Below are 23499 nucleotides of genomic sequence, written 5' to 3'. Positions count from 1 at the left end.
AAAAAAATAATAAATAAATAAAACAAAACAAAACGATGACGCCATGAGGGTGTTAACACTTGACATGATGAATGATGACTGCGTCATCCCTAAAATAAATGAGAACATTAAAGATGGGATAACTCTCAAGATTATAAAAATTAAAAAAAAAAATGAAAAAGAAAAGGTCTTTCAAGAAATAAACCATTTGCTAAAAGCTAATAATAAAGAGATAAGATTTAAAAAATCTGCTAAGTGCTAAGAAAATGAAAATTAAGCTATTTTTTAATTAAATTCTAGGCACTTCCTTTACCTCATTCTTAAATAAAAAAGAGTTTGACAGACTTTCAATTACAAATATCTACAGATTGTGTATGTTACAGACATTTTATTCTTCAACAATAATAACAGAACATGTTCAATTTCAGTTGTATTTTGAATTTGAACATTGTAAAAGCCTTACATTCTCATCTTAGGAGTCCCAACTGCATCTCTAAAACCAGCAACCATCAAGACTCCTTCAGACTTTATTAGTATTTTTACACACTGCATGCCATAGCTTCAGTATTGCACATGCTGATGCTGTTACAACCTATAAACACATATTTGGAGCTGTAGCTACATACTAGCATAATTAACTTGGTGGCTCAAGGCAAAGAAGTGTTTCAGCAAGTGATTCCTCTCTCCATTTCTTATAAACTTGGGCTATGAATGACTCAATTCTCCTTTCCAAATCAATAACACTCTCATCTTCACTGTCAACATCTTCTGTGTCAAGATCATCATCATTATCTTCATCATAGCCATCATCATCTCCATGATGCTCGTTACGCTCCTCGCAGCTATCATAATCTTCATCGTGTTCTTTCTCCTTTACAGTGTACGCTTCATAAATTGAAGGGGTAGAAAGAAACACCCCATCAGAATCCGCTAAAGATGGCTTCGAATGCCCTAGAAAGATGGTGATAACGATAGCGTTAAACACTGCAAACACCGCAACCCGGCTAGATTTTGCCACAATGATGAACTCATAAGTAGACAAAAGAAGCTTGTGTTGCTTATAGACCAAGTATGGTAAGAAGAAAAATAGGATTAATATCACAGGGATACTTAGGAAACAAGTACAAAAAATTTTTGTGAGGTTACCTCTCTTCATGCCCAACTATTTGCTAATATTTTTACTCTCTAGCTAATTGTGCAAGAAAGATCCCTGCTGTTTTTTTAATTTGTGGGTACCTTATATATTATAAGTAAGCCCGGTTGACCAACTTGCTCATTAAAAAAATAACAGCAAAATTTCCAAGAAAGTTTAGAAAGTCCATTTCTCCAAGCAAATAGGATTTGTTTAATGCATGATGATAGTTACCATTCTGTTATCTGAGCAGATGTCGACATAGTTTTGCCAGAGGCAGGTTCACAAGTTAGCGTCAGAAATCATACATAATGCAGCAAACGTCACCAAAATCTGAAGTGAAATCAGATGTAGACTTAGTCTTAATTTTACGAGTCTCTAGCATGCTGACCCCATAATAGTAGAATTACATTTAACTGCTTAAGGGTATCAAATACCCGCGCTAAAATTTTCAACTGCAATACAATATTAACGCTAGAGTTGGTAAAATTGGTCATCAGGTCGCGTTCGTGTCGCGTCAGTTTTATGTCGTGTCAAATGTAGGTCGACCCAAATCCGACCCATTTAATAATCGTGTCAAAATATTGAGACCCAAACCCGACATAGAAAAATAATCGGGTTACCCAATAACCCGCTTAATATCTATATATTAAACAAAAGTTACATCAAATATTTACACTTTGTCATACATATGTATGCACATACATACATACATAATTTATCAATATTATAAAATATATATATATATATCTACTAAAATATTACACACACTATTGAGGTTTTAATTATATATATGTAAATAATATTATATATCAATATTATAAAATATACATGTCTACCAATATTTTATACATTTACACTATTAAAACTCTAAATGTATTTAAAATTTTATAAATAAAATATTATGTCTATATTCATCCTTTTAAAGAATAAAAATATCATCCTAATATTTGAGTTTTGATGACAAGAATCTGTAAATTATTTTAAAATAGAAAATATAATCGGGTCATTAATCGGGTAAATGGGTCAAGAATTTTAACCCTAACCCGACACGAAAAAAAATCATATTGACCCAGATCCGACCCATTTAATAATCGTGTTAAATTCGACGACCCATACCCATTTATTGGTGTGGTATTCGTGTCGGGTAATCTGATCGTGTCAAATTTTGCCAGCTCTAATTAACGCTAACACTAGAAAATCAAAGTGCTGGCATTTCTATATTTTAAATTTTAAAGATAATTCACGTTCCTAAAGAAACAGACATTCTTCAATAATTTCAGAAAAGAAGCGGTTTAATTCAACAAAAGAAAACCAGCTCCTAGTAAGTTGTTAGTCTTCGAGCTTGTTGCCCTCTTGATTCGTTACTTTCGTTGAATGAAAACTTGCTGGAGCATCATGAAGTGTAGGGAAGAGCGAGAGAAGTTTTCATCAATGAAATCGATGTCATAAAAACAACAATAAACAAGAAGCTGTCTTTTGCTCTATCCTTCCAAGCCGCTACTTAACTAGCCTACAGATCAGATACAACTACTGCCCGAGCAGACAACATAAAATACAAAAAATTGATGCTAGTTCAATAGGAAAAAGCTGTAACCCTACTTCATCCTATGAATGAATATTCAGTGAACTACACAGGTAAACAAGAAGAAGTAATTTTCAGGTCTTTCAGTGGTAGTGTAGTGGCAAGATTGGCATCAATACTGTCAGTGAGACTACAGATCTTGATTCGGCCTTTAACTTGCAGGCAAAGATATGTTTATGTCGGTTGTTGAATTTATTGGTTCCTGTATGGTTGGCCAGTTGTCTCTCCGGAAAGGTGAAGAAGCTGTGTTTGGCTTTAGTGGGCTAGAATTTTGTTGCCTGTGCCCATCCGTGCCCTCCTTTTCTGCATTATTGACAGGAATGACCCCAACAATGCTAGGAGCTGGTGTAACAATAGCTGGAATGGACTCAGCCTTCTGTTTCTTGGGTTTCTGCTCTTGCTGGTTGCCCGGTAGAAAACTGCCTACCACAACCTGATAAGTTGGATACAAGAATAAATTAGTTCATCATGGTCTTGAAATACAATCACGTTTGTGTGTACTTGCTGATGCAGATCATGGTAAGTAATCCAACACATCAATTTCAAGATACATGCTCTGCCCATGTTGTGTTATGTTAAAAGTCCCCTTGCTAATCTTTTAAACAGGCCATGCATATAATTTTCACAGGGTTGCAGTAAGACACTGATCTTTCTGTTCATCGTCCAAAAATAAGGAAAAGAAAACTGGCAATGAAATTGATCACCTGCACTGGACCCGCTGCTACAAGAAGTCCAGCAACTGCCCCTCCCACAACACGGCCATCCGGGCTTGCCAAAGAGACACTCATACCACCAGATCTGCTCCTTGTCCCTTGACTCTCAGTAAGCATGAATGATCCAGACAAGGAGAGTATTTCAAACCGACCCTGTAAAATAATTGAAAAAACATAACTTTCTTAAAAATTAAAGTTGAATGTTGAAGCGCAGCAAAACCCTATGCAGCCAAGAAAAAAATATATTTCCAACTATTCTGATCGCCCGACCTCATATGTCAGAGTACCCCCAGAAGAATCAGGTTGACGAAGTGTAACATTTGAAATCACTCCATTAGCGGATAAGATGCATATAGCTCGAGGTCCTTGTTGAGAGAATGATATAACCTTCATCATAACATCCTAGAACAACCAAAGAACACCACCATTGGAGTAAAAAAGTTAAAAAAAAAAAAGAAGAAAAAGGAATATTGCCACTAAAGCATCATGTTTTTCACCATCAAGAACATGGAAGGAAGAGTTAAACATAAAGTTTAACTTATTCTGTCAAATGCCAAACACTATCTTCACTCATGGACTTATCTTCAAGATAATAATTTTCTCAAAATTTATAGTTCAAGGAAAAAGCAATATCAAGATATAGTCATTTCAGTCAAAAAAATTGCAGATTGAAACTCTCATGCATAATGAGAAAGAACTAGTAATCTAGCAAAGAATAAAAAGTGCAAGAATCCTCGTTGTTGAGCAGCTCTAGATCCTTTCAAAAGTTGACCGCAATGCCAATTACATGAGAACAGAAGAACATTTAACGGAACCAATTTTGAGTTTTATTTATTTATGTCACTGGAACAGCTATTTATGAAATCAATAAGAACATGTTTCGTCTCTTTCTTTGACTAAATGTACCTCGCCAGCATTGATAGTGATGACATGGGGCGTAAAATTTGTGCCAACAGAACAAGCATGCAGCTCACCTACAAAATGACAATTGAGGAATATAGGTAAATCCAAAGCCGAGGATTTGACGTAAATAAACAAGGCGGATGCAGATACTTTTGATGCTACTTGGTCATTGGATTGTGATGAAACTACTTCCGTTTCAACTGGCAAAGCCAAGATAGTTACAAACTGGAACATAAAGAATGATCTGTCCACTGAAGATATAACAATTTTCATCCATGCTATCCAACTACTATCAGATCTGCCACTGCAGCTCATGAATGGTCAGTTACAACCTCAATTGATAAATACCACCCAAATTTCAATTATCTTTAAAGCTACAACAGTTGCAACCTCAATTTCAGTTACCATGAAGCTTAATGATATTAATTAGAGCCAAGTCTCCTAGACCACCAACAGGAGAGAAAGATGAAAATAAACTGTTGAAATAGAAGACCAGATACGTCAGAAGATTAAAATATATGTGCAGGGTCAATGGGGCAGAGGGTATTTTATTTCTTTAAAAAGGCCTTTAGGAGGATAACTGGAAAAACCAAAAAAAAAAAAAGATTTTAACAACTTAAATTAAAAACACCAAGAACCAATAATTTTGTTGATTGATGTGAACATCTCGAGAATGCCAAGAATAGAAACAAAACAATTCTTTCTTTTCCAGAACCAATCTTTTCTAACTAAAAGGCAGTACCAATTAAGTATTCATGTTCCACAAGCATCTTCTAATATCCTTAGCAAAAAAGCAAGGCCACAAAGTACCATGTCTAAGCCACATAAGAAATATTCCTCACCCACCAAACTAACCATAGTTCATAGAATACCCCAACTTTTTACATTTCCAGAACCAGCATATCCTTCCAAATTTAAACAAGAGGAGCTCCTTACAAGAAGATCCCACAGAAATTTGAAGATATATTATCACCGAAATACTTTCACAAGGAATCTCATAAAAGGCAATTTTGAAATCCAAATCCAGCAAAAGAGAAGTCCCAAAAATCAAATAAGAAATTAGCAACAGTCAAATGCAGAAAATACCAATAAATATTCAACAAAACAAAATCATTTCACTCTCATCAAATATATAACCTTGCATGTTCACAGTATTATGATATATCCATTTCAGTAATTCAGAGCTAGCTAAAACAGTGCCAAAATGCAACAAATGCAGCTAGAGAGACAGCTTGATACCGACACTACCTAAATTGTCCATTCCCATTTTCTTGTAGTGCTTACTTTCATGACCGCTAACCCGTCCTCTTCCTCGCTTCCCAGAAGGAAAATCACCAGAAGGCGGAACTGAGGACGAAATAGGCATGGGTGACAATGCCATAGTCCCGTCGGGACCATACTTCCTCGGTCTACCTCTCTTCTTCTTTTCTTGGGTGCCAGTCAATCCTACACTAACAGGGGACGTGGTCACCGCCAGAGATCCTGATACCTGGGTTGGATTTTCGGTTCTTGGAGCCACGTGATAGGCTGATGGTGCTTCAGCTCCTATCACTGTAACTCCTGTGCTCATGCCTTCTCCTGCTTCCATTGATTAATAGTTATTCAAAAATCCAATTTTCGCCAACTCTGACTACTCATATCAGCATAACGGCCAGACCTCACCTGCATAAAATAAAAAAAGAAAAATGAATTGAACTCCTAATTTACAAAATTATGTCAAAAAATAAAAATTGCAAGTAGCATTCTCTTCCATCTATCAAACGTGGGACTTAAGCTAGGTTTCTTTCTGTATCACACAAAAATTAGAAAATGAATCATCAAAAAAGAAAAAAACTTTACTTAAAATGCATCTAGCTGAACATTTTCTTTAAGCATTATCATCGGTAAACTTGTAAGCTAAAGTACTAAATAACATCAAACTTAACATCTTTCTAAACATACTTAAAGATCAGACTTCGTCAAATCGAAATTAAGGATTTTTTTTCTTTAAAAAAAAAAAAACAGAGCACAATATGTAAACAGATATTTAAAAAAATTATGAAAATTCATTAAGCGTTCATAAACAAAGCCCAAGTTCAAAGAAAAAAAAAATCATTTTGGAATTCATAATCTTCTACTCAAAGTAACAATAACTTCTAACAAAACAAAAACTTAAAAAAAAAATAAACGAGAAATTTGGGAAAAAAAAATAAAGAACTCTGTTCATAGTTTAAAGATCACGACCTGTAAGCGTGATTCTGACACTCCAAAAAAGCTCTTACCTCAACTGAAACTGTCTGTCTCAGACCTTTTTCACATTTGCAGAGCTCAAACAGTGTAGTTCAGAAGCTTCTCTCAAGTGAAATCTCCAAAAATCACAGTTCGGTTACAAAAAATAAAAAGCAAAGAAAATAATTTTCTTTGTTTGTTTCTTGAGAAAAATATTTCTCAAGAAAAAGTTTACCCGATTTTCACCGTAGGCCGGTTTTTTCCTTCCCTTGTCTTAACAGAGACTGAAATGAAAATAAAGAAAAAAAAAACTTAAAAATAGATTAATAGAGAGCAATTAAAAAAAAAAAGGTAAAATAATAATTAATTATTTGCTAAACCCGATAAAATAAAATTTGGTTAAGAGAAAATTTCACGTCCGTGAGGGCCATTCAATTTTGAAAATTGAATAAATGGTTAAATTGGTAATTTTGGTTAAAAAGATTATGGGAAATAAGGAAACAAATTTGAGTACCCCCCTTTTTTTTATTTGTTTCCCGTTTTCCATTCAAAGCTGAAAAGGAGGCACCGTTGGGCCGACCATTTTTGCTGCCGCTGACCTGCTTTTTTATCTTTTTCAAACAAAATCGAAGATTTAGCGTTAAGCATTGCCCTCGTTTTAATGACAAATCACGACAATTTGCCACTGAAGAGTGTAGAATTTTTAGTTAGGTAAAGCTGATGGTGAGAATCAGATATCGGCTGATTCGAATACAGTTGGAACCCTGAGACGCAATCAGCCAATCATATTCCGTCATGTTTGCGTCGTTATATTTTCGAACTCACCATCTCACACGTGGTAAAATCTTAGAACCCATAACGTTTCCAATTGCCACAGGTGTTTAAAACTCTATTGATATCTACCTCGTTTAGTGATTTAAATCATTTATTACAAATTTAAAAGCAGCAACAACTTTAATTATCAATTGTCCTTCGTCGGTGGAATTTAGTTGATCATTTGATTAGTTTGTACCCTTCGTTATCGCCCAGTCTCTAAGTTGAACCCTAAATTAAAACGTAATACAGTAAATAATATGAGATTCATAGTTTATGTGATTTTTTTTTCTGATTAATTTTTCGTTATAATACTTTTTATTTATTTATTATTATTGGTATTATTATAATTTTTATAAGAGTATCATAATTTTTTTTAATTTTATTCTTTTAAATACTTATTTTTGTGATAAATTAGAGCGCGAAAAACTCACCCACAGAACTCTCTAAATAAAATAAATTTATATTATCTTTTGTAAATTTTTTTTATCAAAATAATTATAATTGTAACACTATTCTCTCTTTGAAAATAATGAGATAAAAAAAAAAATCGCTTCTGTAGTAGATGCTATAAATTGTAAACCATTTGGCCCGTCATGGTGTGGTAATCAAATCAGTCAACAACAAATTATGGTCTCCTCATACGTAGGAAGCTATGATTGGCTGAGAGTCAGGGTGAGGTCTTGGAGTAGTTTAAAGTCAACAAATGCTGACTTGGTTTGCTGGATGAATGGCGCTTACACTTGTCCGAGGTTGCTTGTCTCAGCCTCTCTTAAGCTATCGTATGGCAGCACTTGCACCCTCATCTGACATTATTTTATTTGTGCCGTGCCGTTTCAACCGTTAGATTCAAAATTTTAAATAAAAAAAAGAATTAGGATTGATAAGATTAGAAGTCAGCCGTTCCCAGCTATCCAATCAAAAGCACTTTGAAAACCATTCTATGTACAGCCGATAATCGTCTTATTCACATTGGTCAAAAATTTTAGTATACGGTGTGCACATGGCTCGCTAACTTCTATGTCTTCTTTATATATATATATATATATATAGGCAATATGCTCTCTAAAGCCTACCCTACACTTCATTAAAAATACTCCACAAACTTTAGGCTGATCTCAGTGTGTGTCCACAAAAAGATTTTTATATCATAACAAACATTAATCGATAATCGAATCAAATAGAAAGACAAAATAACTAAATCCTTCAATCAAATCACTACAAGTATTGTCGTAAAAGACCAATTTATAATTTTGAACCAACTTTCTCAATATGGCAGGACAGATTAGGTGATAGAAAATTATCACTCTTGTTGCTTATAAGAAGCCAATCATAACTGGCTTCATGGCTACTAAGATGAACAACTTAAAGCAGCAAGATGTAGCCTTTTTTTTTTTCGGGTTTTATTTTTGAACGGCAACAGGATGAAGCCTAAAATTGTACCTTACTAGGACAAATAAAACCAGCTCTTACCTCTTCAAATGAGTACTCAATTTTATCCCCAGTCCTTTCATTTGCCTTGGCACCAAGAGAAACACAAGGGGTGGCTGGAGTCATTGCCATCAGCATAGGAGCAGTAAATGTTGAAGGAGTTTTTGGTACTGAAGGCATTGTATTTGGTGCTTTGTTTCCTTCATTGCATGCGACAATTTGCTTGGAAGGAGTCGCGGCCACACTGGGAACTGCTTTCAATGATGTCCCGTTATGTGTTCTTTTTTTATCTTCCAAGAAATTTGCAATGTTGGCCTTGGAGGAAATTGCCAAAGAAACAGGAGAGAGGGGCTTCCGAGCAGACTTTGACTCAACTTTACGTGCCTTTGCAGCAACAGAGGAGCAGCTTTTGTTTACTACATTGCCTGGAATCTCTGAATTTCTCCTACCTATGAAGTATAGCGATTAGGGGTACAAGATGGGACCAAAAATGTCAAATGAAGCCAGGCACTCTCATAGACTATTTAGCATGATTAGCTTTCTTTCCAGTGACAGTATAAATCAGACATATAGTTCATGCAAAGAAATATAATAAGATCAAATGGATGTTTACCAGAACCAGCTGCAAGACTAACAGATTGTGGGCGACCAAAGGGACTGTTTCGATATAAACCGTCAATCTTCTTATTAGAATGCACACACAGAGCTTCTTTTTCAGGCTTTAAGTTTTGAAGCATCACTCCACCAAGGGAGAGTTTCCTATTACTTGCAATTCCTGTTAAAGTTGTAGAAGTCTTCCTTCCACTCTTTGATGGACTAGGTTTCGATCCATAAATTGCTTCCTGCTCTGCTATAAGCTGTACCTGAAGTTTTCTGTGATCCTAAAATACAAAAACAAGTCAAGCAAGGACCATAAACAGAAACATGATTATATACTAGAAATTTTTAGTTTGTACTTTCTGTCTCTGCCTTTCTAACTCCTTCTCTTGCCTCATGCAGCTGTAATCTTCAAGCATAGAAATAAGTCGTACCTAGATAACAAAACAAAAGTGTGAAGAGTAAATGAATATGAGACATCCAGCCCAAAGCAAGGGTAATATCAATAAAGTGCTTACACCATCATATGAAAATTCAGTTCCTGTTTCTTTCTCCCAAGCTGTTACTTTACAAGTCAATGCTTCCACCATTGCTGCTCCAGTACCATAGATTAAAAAAAAAATCCATCAAAAAATAAAGTAGCAGTTTCACTAATTTTTATAGGCTAATATTTTAACTGAAACATGAGTTTTTGGCCGTTTTATATCAAATCGACCAATATTTTATGTATGACACAGCAATTTTAGTAGACCATAACAGTATCCATGCTCACAAAGTGACCTGTCATTTGTGCAGATTGCATATAAATATCAAATATGATAGATTTGGAGTCTCATTTAGAACCATAAAAAATCTTATGTTGCAGGGGATCAATTCAGAGTAAAAGCAAAAACTTTACCAGGAATTTTGTTAACCAGGACACGGGCTTTCTCAGCACGTTTCAACGAAAGATGTGAACCTCTTCCAGCATTATAACGATTATCATCCTAAAATTCCAAGAATATTTGCATGGATTGGAATAAAAATAAGGACAGAACTGCTTACATTCTACTGAATCAACAAAATCATTTACCCTATTGTATTCCTCCAGCCAGGACTCTTCCTCACGTGCAGTGAACCACTTCTCCACCTTCTCTAATATTTCTTTTCTACTTGAAGCTTCCTCTTTGGCTTTGGCAATTTGAAGATCAATTTGTTCCAGTAGGTCCATGAAGTCCATAGAACCTGCAGAATGGGGATAACACAAGTTAAATGGAAGATCAAACAAAAAATACCCCTGACCCATCAGGATTGGAATTTCAAAGTGAGTTGCGCAACAAACTCAAGAAGAATCAAGAAGTATTTGAAACATTAAAGTGAATTTCAATTTACACTGTTTGAAATGATTTTTCTAGATTAATTACTTGGTCCAGGTTTTTACCAGACTCTATGGCTTCAATTGAAAAATCCCCAACAGTTTCTGTCACCGTGTGCATCTTCCTCAATATCTCTGCTAGCTCTAACTTCTTCTTCAGAACAAGCTCTTTCATTTTGCTGGATTTTAGCTGTTCCAGTCTTGACACTTCCCCCTCAACCTGCATGGGAAAGGCCCACTCTGCTGTTTATATAACCATAATACTTTCTCACATGCACCAGAGAATACAACAGAGAAAATGAACTACAAGTTGCCATTTGGAGGTTTCCAATTTAAAACAACATACTCACATATTTAATATTGTTCATGGAAAGAAAATTGGGCTCAGTGATTTCAGGTTCTAAAGCAGCAATTTTACTGGTAATGTTGTGAAACATCTCCTGCTCCTCTAGTGGTGTGTCCATCAAGTTCCATAGCTCGACCAAGGAAGTTGCAAGATGTTGAAGCTGGTACAAGAACAGCTAAATTGGTCAAAAGGCTAAAAGAAAGATTTTGCAACCAGGAATGATAAAAGAACTACAGTTACTAAAGTACAAACCTTCTGCATTCTCTGTATCTTGACTTCTTGCAAACTTTGTATAGTTGTGGCCATCTTCTCAATTGTATCATTACTGACATCCTTACTTGCTTTCGGATCATTCAGAGTTGGGTGGATCTTACAAACTGTGTCTTTGAAATCCAAACCGAGTACCATACACAAGGAGTTTACATTGCTGAGATGCTTCATTACCTTCCTCAAGCGGCTGCTCTGCAGGTGAGGGAAGAAAAACAGTCAAATAAACATATTGTTCCGATAGAATAATCAAAGGAGAACAAAACTCTTTTCCCATTCGCAACAAACTTTCTCTTCTTGAAGATAAGCCAACTGGCTGCGCAACTCCTTTAATCTTTGCTCAGACAAATCAGCCTCATCCTCAATAATCTTGTACATATTATCTTTTGGACAAATCTCGTTGGATATTATCTGTAACTGATTTAACACTTGAAGAAATTGATTCTTTCTATCTATCTTTCTCTGGCGCATATCCTCCAATAGTGGAGTAATGGTTTTAAGTTTGTCCCTCAGGTTTCCACCAGCTGTCCAATCACACTGAATCATACAAACAATAGATGAAGTCATCAACCAACTTAAAATAGCTGAAGATTTCTCTCATCAAATCTAAATATACTTACATGCCCCGGTTGCTCACCCAATGAGGAGCATATGTCAGCAACTTCAGCTTCAGAGAGAGCAATTGCTCGTAGAAGTTGAGCTCTGGAAATTTTTGCATCATCTATCTTTCTCCCATATACAGCAAGGCACTCTTGTTCAATTTCCAGAATCATCTTATCCCTTTCATTGTCAGACTCTCCAACTTCATCCCAGATTTTCTAATATAAAAAATGATCGACGGACAACAACCACAAATATTACTATTCCAAACAAATTATTCAAGTGAAAGAAGTGGTAACTCAAGAAACTAAAGAAGTACATATAATAATAGGTATCTAAGGAATACATCCTTATAAAGATTTTGAGAAAAACCTGTAGTTCACATAGTAAAGATCCACATGTAGTTTCTAGACGTGCAAATTCATTGGGATGATGGTTCAACATGGCAAGGCACCTATCACTGAAGTGACAACAATTACCATAAGATGGATTTATCACAAATGATCTGAACTGGTTAAAAAAAACAAAAACAAAGTAATAACAACAGCAACAAGTGATCCTAAAGAAGGGCTCGGTTGGTTCAAATATTAAGGGATGTAATTAATTTGAGTTGGGGTGGGGTGGGGCTTATAACTAAAAGAACAACAAAATACGTTAGTCATCTTAAAAATGCAGGAGAAATTCTGATCTTCATAATTCTATAGTCATCACCAAAACCGTAGATTTTGTTTTTGCTTGTTAAGCAAAAGCAACTATCATTGGAGGAGCAACAGTTGGCATGAGAGAGTTTTATCACAGAATTATTAAATTGATAAAAAGTAAATAGAAGAAATAATTAAAAAAAAAAAAAACAAGTGCTGACCTTAAAACACTACAGAAATGATGATCTTCAGCAAAATCCTACATACGTTCCAGCTTTTATAGACTTCAAAATCTTGTTAAGCAAAAGCAACTATCACTGGGGCGGCAACAATTTCAGTGACAGAGACTTGTCACAAAATTATTAAATTAATGTCAATTACCTTCAAGAGTAATAGAAATTCTAATCCTCCTGATTCTATAACGATCGGAAAAATCTAGATTACGCTGTTGCCATTAAAAGCTTCAAGTTCTTGTTAGGAAAAAAAAGAAAAGAAAAACAATAATCTGTTTCTTTGAGGAGCCTTGCTCCACAAGTAACCGCGATTGCCAGCAAATAAACTCAATCAGCAGGACAACAAGTGTTACTCACCGCTGGATTGGGGAATATTCAAGTACCTAAACATAAAGGCGCGCAAATCAACTAGCACTTACACTGTTGGGACGAAATTTGATTGGTGTAAAATTCTGTCACGAAAGCAAACGTTTGTAGTCACCGGAGGATGGAGAAACTGTGACTCCCAAATGACGTAATTGCCACCGGGGGATTTATTTCGCGGCGAGAAAAGGGATGTGTTTTTTAAAATAAAAAGGGGAGCGTCCGTCTAATCTTCGTTGGGAGCCTTTCAAAAGCAACGCTTGAACTTGTGAGGAGGGAAATGAGCAAATGCATTGGAGCCGTTATAAAGGGAAAGCAATTGGGCCGGGTAGCCTGATCTCGACTGCGCAATCGGGCTAAATGTGACGGCAAAAACTACGAAGAATTTGAATTTCAAATGAAAATTTTATTTGAAAATAAATAATAACGCTTACGATTGGTAGGACCATTTGATTATATTAAATGTCGTGTCGTTATATGTTGAATTGCATTAATATCCAGGTATTAATGAATCATGAGTCCCTATATTTACCTATCTTTTATCCACCTTTACAAAATTTAAAGGTTCGGAAATTGATATTGAAGAAGAGCAATAGTAGAAAACTCAACAATTAAGTCCAACTTATTTGGCATACAGTCATTAGATGGGTACAATATTAATTTTACCAATTATGAAACACTTGCAATGAAAGTACACCTAAAGATTTAGGCATCATCATATTGTTTAGTTAATTCATATATTAAACAACTTCCATGAAACATTATAAAATCACATTACTTGTTTAATTACTCACTTTGTAACGCGCAACATTATTCATCAAATCATTTTGGTATAATTTAGCAACTTATTTTAGTGTGTTTAGAGAACTAGAGTATTAGATTCAATATTCTATTATGTAATTTTATAATTTTACGTCAAATGTTTAAGTTCATGAAATAATGTTACCTCATTGTTTATATTCCATTTAGGGTTATTATCATTTTACTACTTTAAAAATTATCAAATATCAAATGAGTACAACAAGTATTGTCTCATATCATTTTCCTACTATATCTTTATAAAAATATCATTTTACTACTTTTCTGTTACAACAAATATCATTTTACTACTTTTCCGTTACAACCGTTAGTTAACCAGTTAGTTGACTAATAAAATACAAATTTTACCCTTCGTGATTAAAAAAATAATAAGACAATTTTGTAATTCATATATCATAATTCCAGCAAAAAGAATTATGTTAGTATTTTATATTCATTTTAATAAATATATTACAAATTTATTACAAGTATTTTTTTTTAATCATGAAGGGTAAAATTAGTATTTTATTAGTCAACTAACTGGTCAACTAACGGTTATAACAAAAAAGTAGTAAAATGTAGGGATGGCAAAAGTCCCCACGGGGACGGGTACCCTCGGGATTTTCTCCATTCGGGGAGGGTATGGAGATAATTTTATATCCAATTTCTTATTTGGGGAGGGGACGGGAAAATTTTTTTACCCAATTTCTTATTCGGGGAGGGGACGGGGATGAGGTGGAATCCCCATCCCCCTACCCATTTCCCCATTTTAATTTTTTAAAATTACTAGTAAATAAATAATAAAATTTAAATTATAAATTATAAATATTGGTAAAAATAAAAAATATCAAAATATTTATATTATTAAACTTTTAGGCCTAATTAACTAATTAAAGACCTAAATTTTTATTTAGGACATTAAAAAGACCGAGTAGATTCTAATAGCCAAACATTTTTTTTAATTTTAATATTCTTTAAATATTTTAAACTTAAATCTATTTTTTATTTATTTATAGATGTTATAATTGCCCACAACGAATCACAATTTTAATATCTAATCTAATCTAATCTAATATTTGCTTTTGATTTGCTCCGATTTAACTATTGTGTTGTAAAGGGAATAGTCCACATTTATAAAGTGTCCACGCCACCATTGAAAAAGTTAATTTTGAATCTAAATTCGATTTTATTTGTAACAATTTTGTATTAAACTATTAATTTGTTCATGATAGTTTGTAAAAGAAGTTTGTATCACTTGCATATTGCGTTACTTACTAATTTAATGTATGTAACTTTTGTAATAGATATTAATGTAAGATATATTTTGAACTTTACTTTTATTTGAATTTTTTATTTTAATATGATTAACTCAAAATCGAAAAAAAAATGTATTAGTTATTCGCGGATCCCCTGTTATTATTCGGGGAAGGGATGAGGATTCTCTCAAGTAATTCTGACGGGGACGAGAACATACGCAAAATATCGGGGATGGGTACGAGGAGATCGGTCCCCTCCCCCCCCCCCCTCCCCATTGTCATCCCTAGTAAAATATTATTTTTATAAAGATATGATAAGAGACAATACTTGTTGTAGTCATTTGATATTTGACAATTTTTTAAATAGTGAAATGATAATAACCCTTCCATTTATCAATAAGTAAATCTACTAATTAATTAATATTTATTTCCATCATTTGTTCCATTAAAAATCAAAACACGTTATTTTACATAATCTGATAATCTTAATCTTTTGACTATTAGTTGAAAAATCTCTTGAGCTGAAATAAAAGATATGGAGTCAAATCTTACTCACATGAATAGTGAAGGAATAGGGTATACACACACACATAATTGCTTGTTCCAAACATAATATCATTTTCATTGCCACTCTCACAGGCATAATTATCAAATTCTTTCAAAGAGGATATTATATTCCTTATTGTAATGTGCATATAAGAAGTATTATTTTCCATGGCTCTCATTATAATTACGTGGAATGTTTTCATACACCTAAGTCTTCACATGACTTCATATTGTTATAAGAAATGCATATATTATTACTTTAAAAACCATAAAGATTCAATTTCAATATACTGTTTGTTTGAACAGCCTCCGAATAATTCTCCAAGTTATTTTTATTAGATTGGCCGCTTGAATTTAAATATAGGAGGATTAAGCATTAAAAATTTGATTAGCTAAAAGATATGTTTTAAAATAATGAAAAAAGTTAAATATAATAATTAAAAAAAAAAGATATATTGAGAGAAATTTATCCTTATTTGAGATGATCAGCCGCACGAGGTTGGATTATATTACCTTAATATATTTTGAGGACGCCAACCATTCGATTCCAAGCCCAAATGAAATAAAAAGCTAATTAAAACTTTAAAACATAAATTTATGCATAATATAAAATATGAATATGGCTGATTTAATGTAACTTATAGTAAACTCAAGAAGTGCATTCAATAACTTAAGATATATTGACAACTAAACATCACTTGAGTTTATGGATGCTATTCTTATAATGTATGCATTCAAGGTGTATATGTGTACACTTTCACTCGCCAAATCTCTAATAAGAGTAAAGAGCCTAATATTATCATCTTAAAAAACATTTCGTGGACGATAGTCTACATTTTTAAATGTTTTTTTGAAACGATCTACATTTTGACTTAAATAAAAAGTAGTCCCACACTAAAACAAACCAACCCCACATAAAATACTGTCCTGATGCATGCACGTAAATAAAATCAAATTCGGCAGTTTAACTACCGTCTAGCAACTCAATCAAGGCAAAGAATTGAAGAGCTTGAATGACTAAAGTAGACGACAAGTCAAGTGATAAATTCACTTTTGAAGAACATGATTCTCTCCTGATCTGAGTTATACTGATCTTTTATCATGTGTTTCTTAGTGATAGAGTGGTAGTGTATGAGTAAAATTTAATTTTTTTTTATTTTCTTTATTTATTAACAAGCAACCAGTAATTGAGTGGTTTGCTCAGAATATGATCAGATTATGAGAGAATCCTGAACCTTTAGACTGCTCGTGATTTCACATCTAAATTTCTCATTAAAGTTCTTAAAAGACAAATTACCCTTACAGCACCGTTAATGATCATACCATGCCACATGGTTCAGATAATGGTCATTCTCACGTATTTTTCTTTTTGTAACGCTTATTATTATTGTTGTTGTTGTTTTTAATTACTTGCTGAGGACTAGGTACGGTGCCCAGTGGGAATCAAGCCAATGGTATCTTATAATGATCTTGTGATTCTAACTAACTATAAAAATATGAAAAATACATGTATCAGGTCAGTATATTATATAATTCTATTAAAATATACATTAGGATAAATAAAATAACGCAACAGCAACGAAACAAGAATTAGGACAAAAGCGAGGGGGGGGGGGAAGTAAAAATAAAAATAAAATTAAAAATAAAAAAGACTTTTTTAAGTCGAGAGAGAGACAGTGGGGAAGAAACCCTTGGGTTCTAAAAATGTCAGAGAAACTGAACATAGCGTAGGAAGTTACTAAGAAACTGCTGCTGCTACTCTTTCTTTCATCATCCTCTACTTGGCTCTCTGCTCATGAATCCGCACAAAACTGAAGACGATCTCTTTCATCCTCATCATCATGATCTGGTCCCACCACCCATGATCATCAACCACCACCACCACCACCAGACGGAATCTCAGCCGTCCATCCACAATCACAACCACGACCACAACCCCAATCACGATGACCCGGTTTCTTTTTCTTCCCTTCCTGAAATCGTCCTGTTCCGTACCTCTTCCGAGGAATCCCCAAGTCACTCGTCTTCCGAAAACGACGACGCAGCGACCAATCATACGAACCATGACGACGTCATTAACAAGGTGCCGAATCAGCCTCCCGCGTACATTAGCCCCGAGCCTCATATATCCACTCAATTCTACACTTTCAACGCGGAGTCTCACGCTTTGATGATCCGGTGCATTCTGGAGCAGCGGCTCGCAACTCCAGCCGAGATCCGCGCCGCCACGCCGCGAGCCGTGCTCAAGTCTTGGCGGGCCGTCTGGAAGGACCGTAACGAGGATACGGCCTACCTCACGGCGTGGAAGCGAATCCAGGACAAGCTAACGGCTCACGTGGACCCCGCATCCGGTAACGAATACCTCTGTTTCAAGAATAACTCGCAGCAATATGTCTCTCACTTTAATCAATGGCAAGATATAGTTATGAATTTTCATGGCGATGCCGATTTAAAACACTTAGGGCTTAAAGAAACTATAGAGAGAATTAAACAAGTCTGGACAGTGGGAGCTAAATTTTATGGCATACCTGAAAGTTACATTAGGGTTTGTGTGGCTGCGTGCCCTGTGTGTTCCACTTCATCTGGCTCTGGTTCCAGAAGCAAACGGCGTAGGTTTGAGTATACCGAGTCATTTGATGTCCCTGCTAAAGAGGTGCCACATAGGTTACAGCAATTAGCAGCAAAACATAAGGTTGTGCTTTGTATTAGGCAGAAGTACATCAGGTATAAGCCTTTTATGGCTGAAGTGAAGGATTATGCTTGCCATAGGGCTGGGGAGCCTGCGGCAAAGAAGTCGAAGATGTTGAAGAGGGAACCCTATGCGTCTAAGAGGTGTGGCTGTGGGTTTAGGATTAGGGCGATAGTACCAATTGCCAATTACAATGAGAAGGATAAAACGTTTGTGTATCAGGAGGAGGGGATGGCAGTTTTTAAGCTGTATGCAGTGCATTCAGGGCATGAACCGGGGCCATTGGATGGCAATGCGAGGATTATACATCGTCTTGTTGGGTCTAAAGGTGGGTATCTGATGGATCAAGATACTGTCTATGGGGTGAGAGAGGATCATGAGGGATTTGGGCTGATGGGGAAGGATGAGAGTGATTTGCAGCTTTCAGTTTTGCAGCAAGTGCAGGAATTGAGAGCTGAAGTCGCGTTGCTAGAAGCGAGAATTGGGAAAGTCCCACATGAGTTATTGAGTTCAGTGTCCCAGCAACTGTTTGATGTACTGGATAAGGTTAGAAGTGTAGGGGAAGATGGTTCGAAGTCACTAGGGTTGATTTCTGTCAAGCCGCATTCAGATGATGTGCTGGTGGGAGAAAGTGATTTAGTGCATTGGAGAACACTTGGTGATGGCAAGGAGACAGAATTGATTGAGGACGATGAAGATAGTTTTGGGCGAACACTTGGGGATGTTGTTCCTTGGGACCAGATGAGAACAGAGTGTAGAAGTGAAAAGGATCTGATGGGCGAGCCTTGTAAGCCTGATAAGTGGTTGAAGTGCAGTGATTTTGATGATAAGAGCATTCTTGACTGTGAAGATACCAAACTAACCAAGCCCATCAGACATGATGAGTCAATTGTGGGTGATGTAAGTCTGGTTGGTCTACCAGTTGACAGTTTCTACCAAGACAATCCTAAATGGTATGATTCTCCTTGTGGATTGGACTCCAGTGCAGATTGCGGAGACAGTGGATTTAGACATGGGGAGATTGTGTAGAATGCTGAAGAGACTGGTTGACCCTCTCTAACTTAGTCCTGACTTTAAATCTTGCCAATTCATCTCTTCTTACAGCTGGAATTGGGTTGTATATTTATGTATACTGAAGATTGGACATTTTACATGCTTGTAGGTTTGCAGTGTGTAATTCTGTAAAGTATAGCCAATTGGGCATCTCTGCACATACCTTATCATGACTATTTGTTAACTTGTCAGGGCCTTCATGATTTTTGTTGGGGTTCTTCCTAGAATGCACATCAGACTTCTTTTGTTTGTCATTTGAATTGTTGTATGTGTAACTAGGCATGTGCAGTTTCACCCCAGATTTATTCTCAGTGATGTGTATGTACTTTACGTTTACTTTTTATATACATTTTAATTATCAATATTTTCCAAAGCTCAAAGAATGATTTACATGCTTTGCCTGTCTTTGCTGCTTATAGAAGGGCTATACGGTTTATTATTGTATGGATGTGCTAGAAGTTGCCACTATCATGCCAATTAGGTGCCTTTGGTTGGGATCTGGAAGATACATAACTGGTCCACTCTCTTAGCTACAACTTATATTTTTCAATTGACAGCTATAAATGCTATGCATGCTTGTGGTGCTAATTTGTGGACTATTCTGGAACACAATAGCTATGGCAGAGGTTAATTGCTTTTTTACTCAGGTCTCTATAGAAGCTTTTAACATTTACTTAAAGTTGGTGTCAGGTCTACTGCACTGTGTGTTGAAAAATGGTGGTTAACATGCACCATATCTTGGTCTTCTTGCTCTGCTCTTGTTATCCCTAGAAAACAAGTTTAAGTGCTATGTAGATTTGATGCAGGCCTTGTTCCACAAGCTTAGGCAAAACAATTGTAGTAGCTTGTCTAATGTTTTTACTTGTAATTTGCTGAGCTGGGTAAAAATTTCTGACTTGGTAGAAGGGCAGTTAGGTGAAGTGTGCACATCTTGTTCCTTGTGGGTGCATCCTGTGACTTGATATATTATTGTCTGGTTCTTGCCGATGTTATAATCAATTTTTCATATTTTTCTCTTATTTCAGAATTCTTACTTCCTGCTCTGATTGTCATGTTTGTCTGTATTTGAATTGCGTTGTTCATGCTTCTTCTGGCTGCAAACACTACTGTACAGACAGTGCACACTGTTACAGAAGCATTCTGGTTATAGTTCAATTGTGAGGACTTAAAGGTTAAAAAGGTATGCTTTGGGGAAAATATCTATAGAGTTAAGACTTCACTAGACAAATATTGCTTTAATTTCAGTACATATCTGCCAAACTTTTTAAATGCTCGGCACTCTAAACATTTGGTCTACTTCAATGTACTGATTAGATCTTTAATACAATTTTCAGTTTCTAATTTTAAAAAAGAAAAAAAAAGGAGTTTCCGAAGTTGGTCAAAGTCTCTGCTATAGATGCATGTGTTCTTGTGTTCTTTTGTTTTGACATTTTTTGCTTTATTATATTTTGTCTTGTCCTCTTTATATCACTTTCCTTTTTGTTGGTTCAGATGACAAACTGCTGTTAATCATGTTGGGACGAGATATTATTTGTTCAGATGACATTGTTATAAATCATAGGGAGGTTTGTACTTGTTTTGTCAAATCGATCAAGATATGACTACTTTCTCTAATTATAAAATCTCTAATGCTTCTTTGACTATGTCCCAAAGTCCATGTAATATAAGAATTGGTTTGTACCAATAAACCTGTAGGTTTCTGGAGCTGTTGAAGATTCCAGCTAGTGGTCTGATTGAAGAATTGTCTGTTTCTTGAGTCCTTGGCGTGGCATCCTGTATGTGCTTCTGCAGTTCTGCTTTGATGGATACTGGGTTTTCAGTTGATTATGATGGGCAAAATTTGATTGATTAATAATTCTACCAACTTGACTCTTGATATAGATGTGTAGCTTCGAACTCAATTTGTAGCCTAGGATTGATGTCAACCGTAATCTAGTTTAATGGCTTGCAAGTTTTTCCCACACCCTCCACCCCCCACCCCGACCCCGGGGGCTTTTATAGGTAGGAAGTCTATTTACCGTTGACATGGGAACAGCCATCATGTTTTTTTTTCCGACTCCGTTTTGTTTCTTCTATACTCAGATCATTTTGTCTTGAGTACAAACACAGAAGAATCTCCCCAAATAAGCTTGAGTTGCTTCTCAGCTGGAATTGCTGTATTTCAGCTGGATTCGTTGCAGTCATGAAGCGTGAACGTGGGATGCTTTCTTAGCTCTTTGTACTTTAACGAACTAGGTAGAATTAAGGCATCTTATTAATTGTAGAATGTGTAGGCATTGTCTGTTGATCTGGATGTAGGGATAGGTAGTAGAATGTTGGTTTAGGCATGCCATCGTCTCCTTGGAAAGATGTAAAAATAGATGAAAGGGCTGTGCTCATGTCTTTTCTGGCTTGATGACCGAGGCCCTTGACCATCGCTTCCACATACTCCCATTGAAAGTTGATCAGAAGAAACCCTAATCAGTTGCGGTAATTGTGCTAGGCCTGGTGTTACTTGTCCAGGTGTGAATTTCTGAACAGGTTTAAAGGGTCAGCCTTGTGTAATTGATCTGGGCCTGGGGTTATCTGTGTCTTAATCGTGTCATGTTAAATTTAAATAAATACAAATATAATTTATTATGGAACATTAAAATACAAATACGCTCCGATTATTAATCGTATCAATTGTGTTGATTTGTTTAACATATTCAATATAAAAAAATAAAAATTAATCTAATAATAATAAATATGTCAATGTTATTTTTTAAAAAATAAGTTAATATGACACAAATAAGTTTATAATATAATATGAATATGATATGAATATTCAATTCATTGATAAGTGTACAAATAAGCTATCAATATAAGTTTATTTTTTTTAATAATATTACCATATATTAATTAATGTTCATGTTGTAAACGTGTAATTGCGTAGAGGTGGTCCAATACAAAAATAAAATAATTATTTATTATAATGTGTCAACTCATTTATTAATTGTGTCAATATTTATCAATATAAATATAAAAAAAATCATGTAGTATAATCGTATCAATGAATGGACTGCATTGGATATAAATTAATTTTTGCGATTCTAGACGAAATTATTCTTTAACATTTTCCTCAACGGAGAATGGCACCGATGCAATATGTTGATGCCAACCATGAAGTACATGCAACGGCTGTCGCTTCCGATATCGAGTTCGTTGTCATAAATTTCGAAGGCTACAGCTGTTACCAGTTCTATGACCGGCTGGGAACCTGTTTGTCCGATTAAAACAACCCTTTGACGTGGCTCTTTATCACCCATTAGATATTATGCAACGGTGGATTAACAAAGCGACAAAAAGGGGTTACTAATCATGGTCTCAAAAGTAGTCACGGCCTGTGTTTAATTTATGATTTGAAACATAGAATTGAGATTTATAATCAATGTGTTAAAATTTTGTTAAGAACAACAAATAACAAGCATAACAAGTTTAGCAAAACATGTTAGAAAGTTTATGGGTGAAGTAGGGCTACAGCTAAAATTGAATTAGAAGAAAATAAAGAATAAGCACGAAAGAAGACACTAGAAATTACGTGGTTCGACTTTCAGCCTACGTCCATGGGCGAGGACAGAAGAAAAATATTTTACTAGTGAAAAAGAGTTACAAATATTATAATATTTTATCTCACTTTCCAAAATTCTAATACACCCAAACTCTCAATCACTAGACTCTTAAAATCTATCTCTAAATGAAAAAGAAGAACTGAAAATTGGATGCACAAAATGAGGGAAAACACCCCTCTATTTATAGCCATAAAAATGGCTACCGTGCATTAAATATTTTATTATTTATTAAAATGGCCTGCCTCCTTTTTTTTTTTATTTCTTCTTCTTTTTTCTTCTGCCCTTTTCAGTGGGGCGTTGACGCGGGATAACACCACATTTGCAAGTGCCAGGTGTAGATTAGCAATGACATTGCCGTCCATCTCATTCCACTTGTCATCATCAGTTATCTCCATGGGTCTT

At 35.2% G+C, this 23499-nt stretch overlaps 3 protein-coding genes across 8 annotated transcripts; 1 reads left to right on the top strand and 2 right to left on the bottom strand.

The window, feature by feature from the left end:
- Positions 1 to 2536: 2536 nt before the first annotated feature.
- LOC102628010 (hypothetical protein) lies at positions 2537 to 6832 on the bottom strand. Of its 2 annotated transcripts, none has more exons than XM_006490869.4 (6): positions 6574 to 6832; positions 5597 to 5974; positions 4316 to 4383; positions 3680 to 3811; positions 3401 to 3562; positions 2537 to 3129 (listed from the first exon to the last, which is right to left on the bottom strand). In XM_006490869.4, the coding sequence occupies exons 2-6, from the start codon at positions 5898 to 5900 to the stop codon at positions 2848 to 2850; spliced, it is 948 nt and encodes a 315-aa protein (XP_006490932.1). In that variant the 5' UTR covers positions 5901 to 5974; positions 6574 to 6832; the 3' UTR covers positions 2537 to 2847. The 2 variants fall into 2 exon arrangements, with proteins under 2 accessions (XP_006490932.1, XP_006490931.1); XM_006490868.4 differs by having other exon boundaries at positions 5561 to 5974; positions 6574 to 6830.
- A 1728-nt stretch (positions 6833 to 8560) lies between these two features.
- Positions 8561 to 13543, bottom strand: LOC102628489 (65-kDa microtubule-associated protein 4). Of its 5 annotated transcripts, XM_052437700.1 has the most exons (15): positions 13222 to 13543; positions 12951 to 13014; positions 12791 to 12862; positions 12301 to 12388; positions 11949 to 12146; positions 11617 to 11865; positions 11314 to 11523; positions 11066 to 11221; positions 10782 to 10935; positions 10434 to 10585; positions 10260 to 10347; positions 9880 to 9953; positions 9721 to 9795; positions 9378 to 9645; positions 8561 to 9213 (listed from the first exon to the last, which is right to left on the bottom strand). In XM_052437700.1, the coding sequence occupies exons 4-15, from the start codon at positions 12370 to 12372 to the stop codon at positions 8765 to 8767; spliced, it is 2145 nt and encodes a 714-aa protein (XP_052293660.1). In that variant the 5' UTR covers positions 12373 to 12388; positions 12791 to 12862; positions 12951 to 13014; positions 13222 to 13543; the 3' UTR covers positions 8561 to 8764. The 5 variants fall into 5 exon arrangements, with proteins under 5 accessions (XP_052293660.1, XP_015389666.2, XP_052293659.1 ...); XM_015534180.3 differs by having other exon boundaries at positions 12951 to 13543; XM_052437699.1 differs by lacking the exon at positions 12951 to 13014 and having other exon boundaries at positions 12791 to 12916.
- A 3856-nt stretch (positions 13544 to 17399) lies between these two features.
- Positions 17400 to 19871, top strand: LOC102629143 (uncharacterized). Its single transcript, XM_006490873.4, has one exon. It carries the CDS (start codon positions 17561 to 17563, stop codon positions 19481 to 19483), a length of 1923 nt encoding a protein of 640 aa, XP_006490936.2. The 5' UTR covers positions 17400 to 17560; the 3' UTR covers positions 19484 to 19871.
- Positions 19872 to 23499: the final 3628 nt, after the last annotated feature.

This window comes from Citrus sinensis, chromosome 3 (assembly GCF_022201045.2).
Source record: "Citrus sinensis cultivar Valencia sweet orange chromosome 3, DVS_A1.0, whole genome shotgun sequence".
In the NCBI taxonomy this organism is placed as follows: domain Eukaryota; kingdom Viridiplantae; phylum Streptophyta; class Magnoliopsida; order Sapindales; family Rutaceae; genus Citrus; species Citrus sinensis.
This window is presented reverse-complemented; position numbering and strand designations above follow the sequence as displayed.